The 11674-nt window shown below is 36.6% G+C and overlaps 1 protein-coding gene across 18 annotated transcripts in view; it reads right to left on the reverse strand.

Annotated features, from left to right (window-relative positions):
- The window catches only part of ADD1 (adducin 1), a 62613-nt gene that overhangs the window by 5685 nt on the left and 45254 nt on the right, over positions 1 to 11674 (reverse strand). For 5 of the 18 annotated variants that reach the window (XM_050973243.1, XM_050973238.1, XM_050973241.1 and 2 more), the window contains 6 exons: positions 11641 to 11674; positions 9728 to 9817; positions 8864 to 8956; positions 2979 to 3135; positions 1746 to 2120; positions 887 to 982 (listed from right to left, as the gene is read on the reverse strand). The exon at positions 11641 to 11674 is cut by the window's right edge and continues 68 nt beyond it. In XM_050973243.1, the coding sequence (XP_050829200.1) occupies positions 887 to 982; positions 1746 to 2120; positions 2979 to 3135; positions 8864 to 8956; positions 9728 to 9817; positions 11641 to 11674 (845 nt within the window). Of the gene's footprint in view, positions 1 to 108; positions 144 to 886; positions 983 to 1745; positions 2121 to 2978; positions 3136 to 8863; positions 8957 to 9727; positions 9818 to 11640 lie in introns of those variants that run through there. The other 13 variants (XM_050973245.1, XM_050973246.1, XM_050973251.1 and 10 more) reach the window with 7 other exon arrangements.

Raw genomic sequence — 11674 nt, forward strand, 5'->3', positions numbered from 1 at the left:
CTGCTTTTTTTAAAAAAAAGCAAAACAAACAAACAAAAAACCTTAGTAAACAAAGATGCAAGAGTGAAGCAAAGCACAAAAGCAGGTCAGAGTATGGAATGATACTTACTATGGTAACAGGTATTCTTTAGCATATCCATCTCCTGTTTGTAACGCAGCCACAAGAAGAAAAAAGCACAAGTAGAGAATCTATGCATTCATCACAGCCATTGTGTTACGTTAGAAGAATGGTTGCAACCATTCTTGTAGAAAACAGAATGAGATGAAGTAGTGAATGGCAGACTAACAGACAAGTGATATATCCAATGTACAAGGTAAGGGAAACAAGACAATAATTGGATTACACCTGATCAAGATTATAATTTAATCCTTTTTTTAGGGAATTATCAACTTCAGCAGCCCTGCTCTCATTTTAGTTAAAACTATAACAGAAGGTGAGCAAATAAGCAAATTTACATTCAAATTGAGTAGGAAAAATATTTATTGAGGTGTAATCCAAGTACAATAATGTTTAAGAAATGTGCAATCAGTGAAGAAGATTTACCAAAGTATCTAGATATGTGTCTGGTTCACCATCAGACACTATTTCATTTAGTAAGAGCAATTACCTCGCAGAAAATGTACAAAAAGATAAACCAGTTGAGAAACATCAAGAGATGACAAGGCAAATCTGAAGAGATGAAAATTTGTCTTTATATTAATGCACACTTCTTTATTATTGTAAACAAACCTGTTAGACTCACAGTTCAGTGGAGTACCTCGTAGGTAGTACAACAATGAAGTACAAGAAGTCATTGACTGGTATTAGCTCTAGTTCATGTACTCCATGCATCAGTCACTAAGGATGCAGTTACTGGCTCCCCCAGCCCCAGGGAGCAGAACGTACCTTCCTCTATCTTAATCGGCGTGCTGGGAGGAGTGCGAGCTGAACTGGGGTCAGGGGGGCTTTTCTCTTTCTGTGGCCTGCCATCTTCTGAAGGCTCTGCAGGGGTAGGCAAAGGGAAATCAAAAACGCAAATAAAACCTCTCTGCATGTAAGAAAATAAGCATCCTTTTGCTCCATGCACAAAAGATACCAATACATTTTTCTGAATCAAAATTCTGCCCAGATATTAATACCAAAACAAGCAAAAGAAAATTAGGTGACAGTTTGATATTAACAAAACTGTTCAAGTCACTGTTGTGATCAGTGGCTCTTTTGGGAGGCTTTTTTTTTTTTTTCTTTAAGCAGGCATGAATAATGAAATAATTTAGGAATTGGTTCATGCTGCTGATATAAAGAAAACTTGTGAGGAAAAGCCACAAGGAATATATAAGCAAATATGGAGGAGGGGATATACTACCAGGCCTACACAAGATAACATTCTTTTGCTTGCTTTGTATTGCTGAAATCTGGAGTAAACAAAATTGCATCCCGAAAGAAAAGAAGACTGCACAGGTAATCAGAAAAACATGCAGTAATTATATGATTCCAAACAGATTTCACAGTGGTTTGAGTTATTTGTTATTAGTAAGGAGGGTTCCCCTTGCTTCCAGCTTTAAATAGCCCTAGATCCAAAGGAAAACATTAATAGAGTACAGCATATATCAGGAACAACACTAAAGCATTGTTCCATCCAGTTCACCTACACAATTAAAGTGAAATCAGTCCCACAGATGAGAGTCAACTGACAGAATCTCCACATGGTGTAGATAAAGGGGTGGTTCCTTGGATTGCAAGCGCAGCTGTACCATGTTAGTAATACCTGAGGCCTCAGCCAAAAGGTCAGGATCAGACCTTAATGCTTTGATCACTGCAGTATGAAATTCCTTATGGGAGGACTTCTTCCCATCTGGCTCTTCTCCATTTAGATGTGGGATGCTTTGCTGCATGGTCTGACAAGAAACCCATGCAGCAGCAAACTGAACGTTATCTAAAGACTTAGACAGTGATGATACGTCACAATCCTGTAAAGTCTTCGGATCTGCTCCTTGAAAGGTGTTTGATCTCCCTTTCAAATCCAGAGATTTTTTATCTGACGTGTTTTGCTCACTGATGGTCTGATTTCTAAGCACTGCACTCTGTTCCCCAGCTGGTGTCTGTCTCAGTAACACAGTCTCTCCATATTTTGATACCTTAACTAAGAAGGATGTGGCATTGTTACTGAGAGAATAAAGGTATGCAGTTAAACAGGCATGACAGCACAGCATCCCCCCCACCCCACCCCACTCAGTACTTCATAAACCAAACACAAGTGTTCCTATATTGTGGTCCCAAAAAGCAGCTGCAGGGAACATATACTGTGAAAGAAACAGCACTTTGGATTCTTGCATCACTCAAATTCAAAACCTCACAACAGATGAGCATTCTAAGTATCATCCCTTAAAATTGTTCAAAAGTAAAGCAGGAGAACCACTTCAGATGCAGCAATGGCCTCTTTTTATAGCACAAATCTGTCATAATTCTAGGATAATTGAAAAGGTCCATTTTGGTAGAAGTCCCCACAAGATGTCACATTTCCAAGCAACAATCAATGTTATTCTGTATCTTCTTCATTCAATGTATTTCTCAAATCCACAAATTTCAAGGACTTAAAAACCTGCAGTCTTGCTGCTACAAAGCACCACCGTTCCCTGACCTTAGCCTAGGCTCTAGGGCCAAGGGAAACAAAGCAGAACAAAACCACTACCAAAACACCTTTTTGATGGAAGCTTTCAACTTCCTACCAGCAGGAATAACTGGCCCTACTGCCCAGTTTGTTTATAAAGACAATTTTAGAGTGAGATCTATGCATTTTACAGAACACACTTAAAACACTTAGATCACACATTTTATCTCTAATATACTTTTCAAATTTCTAATTCATACTGGAAAAACTCAAACATACAAAAGCTGGGTAATTTATCCATGGCCTTTGCAGGTAACCCACCTTCCAATTACTAAGAAATTTGCTGGTATTACAGTCTACTGCAGAAATAACACACACAGAGAAACCAACCTTCTGGTCCCTTCTGCTTTCTTTCTACTTCTTTGCGATATTCTTCCAGTTCTCGATCAGTGAGTTTATTGAAGGGATTTGGTCCTGTTGTGCTCACTATGACTTTTGGTTGATATTCTTTCTCAATTATTGCCTTTGATGCAGTCACCAGTTCTCCCTGGCAAAAGAAAATTAAGATACATCTGCAATCAAGTAGTAACTTGCAGAACCTTTAGAGGTATAAAGGCTATGAAGCAACCAAAAACAAAACAAAAACATAATCTGGAAAATGCTACATTTTCCTCTTTTAGATTAAAAAAAAAAAATCTATTGCAGATTTTTTTTTTAAAATGTGATTCACAGGAGGTTAATATAAAGGAGAAAACAGGTCTCCACCAGGGAATATCCACCATTAAGCAGTAAATCAAACAGCAGCCAAACAGTCTAGCTGAATTATATTTGAAGTCGCAAAAGTTTATCAAGTTTCTTTTTCTCACCACAAAAGAAACATGATACCAGGCCCACCTGCATGGCAGTGTGGGCACAAAATACTCGTAAAGGGTCAAGACTAAGCTCATGGGTATTTTTGTTTCTGTTGTGTTTTGGGGTTTTTTTATTATTATTATTATTTTGCTTTGGGTTTTTGTTTTGCTTTATAGTTTTTTAATAACAGAAAAGCTATTTCTTGCAGCTACCACATTACGCCAAACAGATGTTATAGTAAAAAGCCATCTTGTATATGTTCTGTATATACCAGATTAACAGCTTATTATAAGCCATTTTAAAGTAATTAAGGTTAACTGTAATCAGATACAAGTTAGCATATTTACATCTATAACATTTGTCATATAAACAGATAAAAAGTAATACAAATAAAAATATAACGAGCAATTCTAAGTACAGTAAGTTCTGGTGGACAAAAGCAGCTGCATCAGAGATTCTCAAATGTTAAAGTTTTTCATTTTTCTTCTCTAATCCTTTGGTAAAGGCTGGATTTTCATTGTCTCAGGTACAGAAAATGCTTGCCTGGAGATAAATAGCTGCTCTATCTCTCAAATAACTAGTCTAAGCATTTGGTTTTTAACAGTGGATATACAGAACTCTGACACTAATTTGTTAATGACTGATGTGTGACCTGTGCCCCACATCATGGTGACACCCAAACTGTCTTCATTATGAAAAAAAAAGATATTTGAACTCCATTACCCAAAAGGTATGGGCTACTGATTGACCCAAGTCGTTGCCATATTCAATGTTGCCTGTACCAATATTTAGAAGAAAGCATTAGAAAGCACAGTTCAAAACAATGCAGTGCCTAAAGAGAGACAAACATTCCATCCCTCCCATGTCCACACTTCATGGACAAACACAGGACAGCCACAGTAAAACTGATGATGCAAACAGACAGAATGCTGTTCTGGATGGCAAGAGCTGCTTTGGACACGTTGTCAGCACCAAAGTGGTGACAGACAAGAATGTCTGGATGGAAGGAGGACAAGAGCAGTTCTGAAAGCCTGATGAGAGATCTCCAGAAACCTGGTCTACAGCAATCCAGGGAGGTAAGATGGATGTTAGAATCTATGCTGCTCTTCAGGAAACAAACACCAGAGAACAAACAGTGTAACAATAAATCTCCACTGCAAGAAAGGAATGTTCCTGAAAGGAACTGCAGGAGAGAAATATCTCTAAAACATTACAGATCATTTCCATTTCTTCATAAAATAAGAGGAAAATTCATTCTACATGCAGAATGTCAGTAGACAGTCAGAAGCCTTTTCTCAACTATATCTATGAAGCATTGATTTGAAGGCAACAGCTTTTTTCAGAAGATAATGCATGAAAGGGTCAGAGAAATATCAACCTTTGTACAAACTCTAATTGTTTTGTAGAAAATTCAAAACAGCCCTAAAACTACAGGTCTTAGCTTTTAATGATGGCAGAAAACTGATGCCCATGGAAATTTTTTATTTCCCTTTCTGTCTTTGCCCACACTTCAAAGTAAATCCACAGTTTTAACTGAAACTCAGCATAAGTAGCAAGACCTTGTAAAGGACTGATTTCAGGCAGAGCTCCTAGAGTTTTCTGGGAACAAGAGAGAAACAAGACACAGTACCCATTAGTATCTCTGGAATTTCTAAGAATCTCTTTGAATGTTGCAACTTAAATCCAGAATCACTGGGTAGAACAATTTCTAATGAAACAGAATGTTACTGAATGCCATTAGATTTAATGGTGCCAAACAGCAAGACAGGCAGTTTGCAGATGCCTGGTGCACTGGCATGCCATGTTCTCCTACTCAGTGTCTCCTACACTTTATCTTTGTTAAATACTGGGAATGAAAGCAGCAAATCAAGCCTACCACATTTACTAGACTGTAAAAAAGAAATCAAAATTAAACCTTCACAAAAAACACCCACAATCAATGCAAACGATATTTGTACTTGTTAAGTAGCTTTGACCCAAGAGAAGCAGTACTGAAAAGATCAAAGGCAACAACATTGGATCATAAAAGAAGAAAAATTATACAAGAGAACAGAAAGGAAAACTTTTATTTTTAAAAACTTTTTTGTCCAGTTTTATTCAGTATCAATAATATGGAAACTGTTCAAAGGCCACCAATGAAAGTGATACTGGTAGAGGTACTGTGTCTATGTGGGAAATAAATTACAGCAATATGTTAATAAGTTCTGCATTATGGTTACTGTACACCAGTATGATTACTCTAAACCATCTTTACTTCTAAATCAACAAGCAGATATGTTTTACTTGACAGAATAGGCCACAGAGCAGCCTTCTAAGAATTCAAATAAAAATACACAACACAAAATGAAACATGGGACAGAAAGAAAATAAGTATAAAGGACTAAAAAGACAGTACAGAATATATTTCCAGTTGTTAAATGTGACACTAAAATAAACAAGACTTTGCAGTGCTATCAACCTGACCATGCCATTCAGAGATTCCGAAGAATGTTCAGAAGAACTGAACAAGAAAACTGGTCTGGAGTGGAGCTACTTCCAGTATTAAAGAACCTGTAGAGAGGGAATAAATTCCCATAGACTCACACTCTGTGTCAACATAAGATGATATGAAAAAATTAATGTTCTAGTGATCTCATTGGGATTAGGTTGATCCTAGTATTACTTTGATGATAATTCCAGAAGTATTTAGATGACTATCTGAAATTTGATCACATGTTTATGCACTCAAATATCAAAAGCATTTTCACCACTGTAAGAAACACTGGATAGATTATGTTAATGAAGAGAATGCATTTTCACTCTGTAAGGGCAGACACTCCCAGAGACACAAAGGGAGAGCCATTTATAGCTAAAGATATGCAACATATCTTCATATTAAACATGGACTTCATACTTCCTACATGAAAATTTAGATAATCAAGTAATTTTGTAACTTCTAAATTTTGTAACCTGCTTTTAGAGAAGAATTCATAACTGACCATTATTTAGCAGGCAAGCACTTCACCTTGTTCTCAGGGATATATATAACCAAACCTGGCACTTTATATATGCCAATTCTTTCAATCAGACAGGAGGTTCATAATAATGGTCTAAGTTAACAATTGCTCCTAACACAATCTGACAATAATGCAGTGCCTTTATCCAAAACACCAAGATTCCTGAGGTACTGTTCATGTAGAAGTCACCACTGAAACCCAGTGCCACCTCTGGGGCAGCACTGAGAGGGTCTGCTTTAAGAACAAAGCCATAGAATTTCCATTCTAAAGGAAGAGACCCAAAATGGGTGACTCCCCTTCCATTTAAAATTACTGAAAATTCACGTGAATTTATTTTCTTATGAGACTGCAGAATGGTTGTTGGTAAGAATAACCAACATTCCCTGTCAATCAGCCAAGACTGCAGCAGAAGCTTGGTTAACCAAGTCTGACCAGGAATAAAATTACATGATGCACAAGGAGGTTGTGTTGCAACATGGCCAGGACTTCTCAGAACATGGATAAAGCAAGCAATAAGGCAAGATGGAGTATTCACTGCTGCAGCCATAGGCACAGGAGCTCAAAGCAGTACATGCATACTGTACACAAGGAGGCATTTCTTAATCCAAAATAGTGTGCGTTAGTATTTGATATAAATCTCAATGTTAACTGAAAATAAAATACATTGTGTTACTGCAATTACATGAAACTTTGTACATGAACTGTCATTGAGTGTCAAAGAATTTGTCAACTGAGAACTTCTAATTGTCTGGTACTTAAAAGTCCCTAAGACCTTGATGTACAGGATTCTTCAGTTTCATTGAAATTTTCAGATAAAGTTTGTGTGGGCATCATAAGATTGCTTACACTTCCTTGGTCCCACAAAACACAATTGTTTTATGGCAGAATCTTTCAAGGAAATTTCTCTGGTGGTTGTCTTTTGTTGCTGTTATTTTTGGATTCATTGGATTTTCTGTCAGGTGACATTTTTCAGAAGGAGGTTGTTTGGTTTGGGGTTTTTTTGTTTGTTTTGTTTTTTTTTTCTTGGGTTGTTATTTTTTTTCCCAAACAGGAAATTATTAAGCATTTGGGACACAATCCACCATGTTAAAATAAAGATTACGAAATAGGCCACTTCTATTTCATAATTACTTCCATAATTTACACTGTGATCTTATTTTACACACTATTTCAGCCAGAAAGCACTTTCATGACACCACAAAAAAATGAAACAATTTGGACATCTAAACCCTAACAGGACACTGCTAGACAAAATCACATAACCAATGACTTTGTTGGTTCTATGCCATCTGTGAAAATGCATGTAAACTATCTGACTACTTTTATAGAAAAGCTGTGTCATTGTTTGAACATTATACTTGAAATATATTGCCATTAAAAAAAGACCTGTGCTGTGATAATTATCATAAAAATAGTTTTTCACTTTGAAGGTATTATTGAGTGGAAAATAAAAGCCATGCACTGCCTGAAAGAACTGGGCTTTATTTTACTTTTTGTCTTAAACACAGGAATGGTGTTTTATTATTTTTCCTTTCAGAATATGGGCAAAACAAACTGCAATGTGAAAAACATGACCATCATATTCTCAGTAAGATCCAAGTATCCATAACACAAACTGGCTCATTACAATTTAGAAAGAGTTATAAAACCACAAGGTTTCCAAACAATGGTGTAATTTGAAGTATTCTGTATCTTTTTTCATGCAGAAGCTATTCTGAAATTAGGTGTTTAGGCATGACCTAAACCCAGAGGAGGCACTGATACTTATTTACACACTGAGCTTCCACACTAGATGTGCTCTAAGAAACGTTATTTGCAGCATGCAGCCCAAAGGACTGCCCTTGGACACCCCAACATGGCCACACCTCTTGAACTTATTCTGTATTTAATGGATATTATGCAAGCAAACATGACAACAAGTGTGAAAGCCAATCGATTTTGCACATGTGGGGCATTACTTAGCAACTCTTGTAGGTAACTGCAGGAAATATGAAGGAAGCCAGGCATCCAGTGCTCTGGGATCAAGAGTTGACAATGTTTGTCACATAACACACAGAGTATCCACAGAATTACACTGATGTAATCAGGCTGTGATTAAGCTAACTCTAAATTGATCTCAAATTAGAACAATTCAACACTAACAGCATGCATAAAGCAATCCTCTATATGTAGGACCTAATCAGAACCTTAACATCAAAAGTGTTTCCTCACCAGCTTCTACAGACAAAGATCAAGACCTTTAAGACAGTCTTAACAGAGTAAAGTAACTGTTTGCATCACTGCATATACATAATTTGAAGATCCATCTACTTTCATTTTTTAAAGTTTTCTAGCCAAATAATTTCTTACAGAGGAAAAAGGTCAGGGTAAGGAGAGGTTAAATGAGGGGTGAACAACAGTATTTAGAGCAGTATGACAGGGCAGTACCTTTCTAAAAGACAGAGATTTAGCGGGACTAAAGGCCTGCTCTGTGAGATCGAGCCCTTCAATAGATTCCGTACAGTCTGAGAGGGGAGCATCCTGCAACAGTAAATTGAGTAAACAGAGCAAACCAAGCCCAGGCTGTACAACATCAACCAAAGCATTGTGGTGCTTGCTAAAAACATGCAGAGAAATAGTAACTGCTAGATGAAACTGCATATGACAATGAATTGACATGCACACAATATGACACCCAACATGAATAATGCTGTGGTCATGATAAGACTTGCCAATCTAAAAAGTATTATCAGAAAATACTTATCTCAGCTCTAATTCTTACTTTACTTGAAGCTATGATTTATAGTTTTTTGTATAGCCAGATAAACTGCTTTTAAGCTTCATTGATGTAATAGCTTTTTTCCCAAACTGCGCTTCAAATAAAATATTATGAAGCATGAAATCCCATATTTAACATGAAACACTACTGCCCCCACAGTGAGCCTGGTGTGCCCAGTATTAATCCTTCAAGATACATCAACTCAGAAATCAAACAACCAAAAAGCTGTCACAAAGCCCAACTAGTTTTGAACAAGAATGTAACCCATATAAATAAGCCTTCTGAATTCCATGCATTACATTCAGCAAAAAAAACCAAGAAGCATCCTCCACAGACATGCTTGGGCTACATGGCTGAAGCCTCTAGATTTCTGACCCTGAGCACTCTTGCAAAGACAATGGTGTTACCTCTAAGACTTACCTTATAAACAGTTACTCTCTGCCAATTAAAGAATAATTTCATAGTGATATATTAGGTGAAAGCAGAGGATATTACAGATTAAGCTAATAGTTTTAGGAATTGCATACTCTCACCTGTACAAGGCTCCTGTCCACAACTACCCCAGAAAGAACCTGTGACTGCGGGCCTGCTGTTTTAATATCCTGCAAATTTTGCTCTCGGATCTGTAAAGGAAAGCAGCAGAATGAACATCACATGAACAACAGAGAAAAACTGAACACATTTTTGTGTTTGAAAAAGGGGTGAGTGAACTTGCCAAAAGGCAACAACCAGTGCTAACTGCTGTGGCCACAGGGCTGTCAAATGAAGCTGAGCTTATAAACACCACTTGAACATAAATGTTCAGGTTCCTGCCTGTTTCCTCACATTTCTCCGAATTTAGTCTTTTAGTACCACAGAAAGTGTTGTCCTTTGCTTTTTAGTACTAGGTCATGGCAAAACAGGTAACAGATAACTCCAGTTTGGAAAAGTGAAGAGAAATAGAAATATTACGTCTGTACTTTCCTGTCTGTTCTACCTGACCAGTCAGTTGCAGGATTCTGTCATTAGCCATTAGTTACTGATATTGCACCACAATATCATCTTCTTATGGAACTTACTGTAAAACACTTCACAACTTCCCATTTTTGCATCTAGTCAGGATAATATCCTCAAAAGGACATAAAAATAATTTCTCTGTGGATAAACTGACACTCTGGAGTTCTCAAGGACACCCCTTTTGCTGCATCCTAAATACCTCCCAGTTATTTCAATACAGAAGATGGGGACAGAAATCAGATCTCTAAACGTAGGTATTATCTATTAAAATTAGATATCCTTCAGTGGTAAAGAATTCATAACAACTGACTCAAAACTTATTTCTAAAATATTCTGGTTCTTGTTCCAAGATAAATTAAGAAAAAGCATGCATCTTAAAAGACCTCTATTTTACAAATAAAAAGGACACTGACTCTATAAAAAATATATGTATTCAAATACACAAACAAGAAGTATTATTAATACTTGGTATCTCAGAAAGCACAAGGCTCCCTCACGTTTTTCACTTCTTTCTAATTTACTACCCTTCTCATCATTGTGAAAGTATAAAATTTGAAGACTTATTTTCTCGGTCACTTCATTCAAATTTTTAATAAAGCAATATTTGTGTTTGAAACACAAAGTAACTGCTTGGAAATTTCATGGTAATTCCAATTTCAGGTGATTATCATTTTACAGTGCCAAGCATAAGTTCTGTCAGCCATATACAAATTATTTTAGATTCCTGCTGGTGTCCCTGCACACAGCCTTTCTTTGACAGAATGCTAATTCTCATGCACAATGTGGCCATCAGTTAGAGGTATCAAAACAATCCAGAACAAGTTCAATATTAACAAGATACCTGAGCATATTTTATACTATAAAAGAAATAAAGTGAAAAAACCCCAATCAATTCAGTGCTTTCTTATTGGTAGACTGGACAAGAAGATCTGAAACTCAAAACCAGGAAAATTACCTGCAAGCTTATTTCAAAAAGATTAACTTGCAGTTCCAAAGACAAAAAAAAAAGAAGTCTGCAACAATCACAGTATATTATAATACAGTACATTGAAATATGGAGAGAGATTTATAGGCTACTTTGTCTAGGCCACAAAAGTTCAACTGGTATTACCAAAACAGGAAAACAGGTCACCAATATAAAACTATGATCTTAGGGTACAGAATTACTACCATAAATTCAGGACTGGCTGTTTCAGAGGTACCCAGCAACTGGTCTAAGAAAAAATAGAAAAGAGTCTTCACATGGTGAACAGAAATACCAACTTTTTCCAAGAGGAGTTCAGGACACTTAGGAATTGTTTCATTATTCAGTTAAAAAGGGAAAGGACAACACCAGAACTGTGTTACTGAGCCCCCAAAATCATAGCGAAGTAAGTTAGTTCATTACAAGTACACAACTTAATTGTAGTGATGACCAAAAAAACAAAGTTATTTTACTGCTATTACAAACCTTGTTCCTCATTTCTTGGACCTCCTTTGGATTG

Source organism: Serinus canaria, chromosome 4 (assembly GCF_022539315.1).
Source record: "Serinus canaria isolate serCan28SL12 chromosome 4, serCan2020, whole genome shotgun sequence".
Classification (NCBI taxonomy): domain Eukaryota; kingdom Metazoa; phylum Chordata; class Aves; order Passeriformes; family Fringillidae; genus Serinus; species Serinus canaria.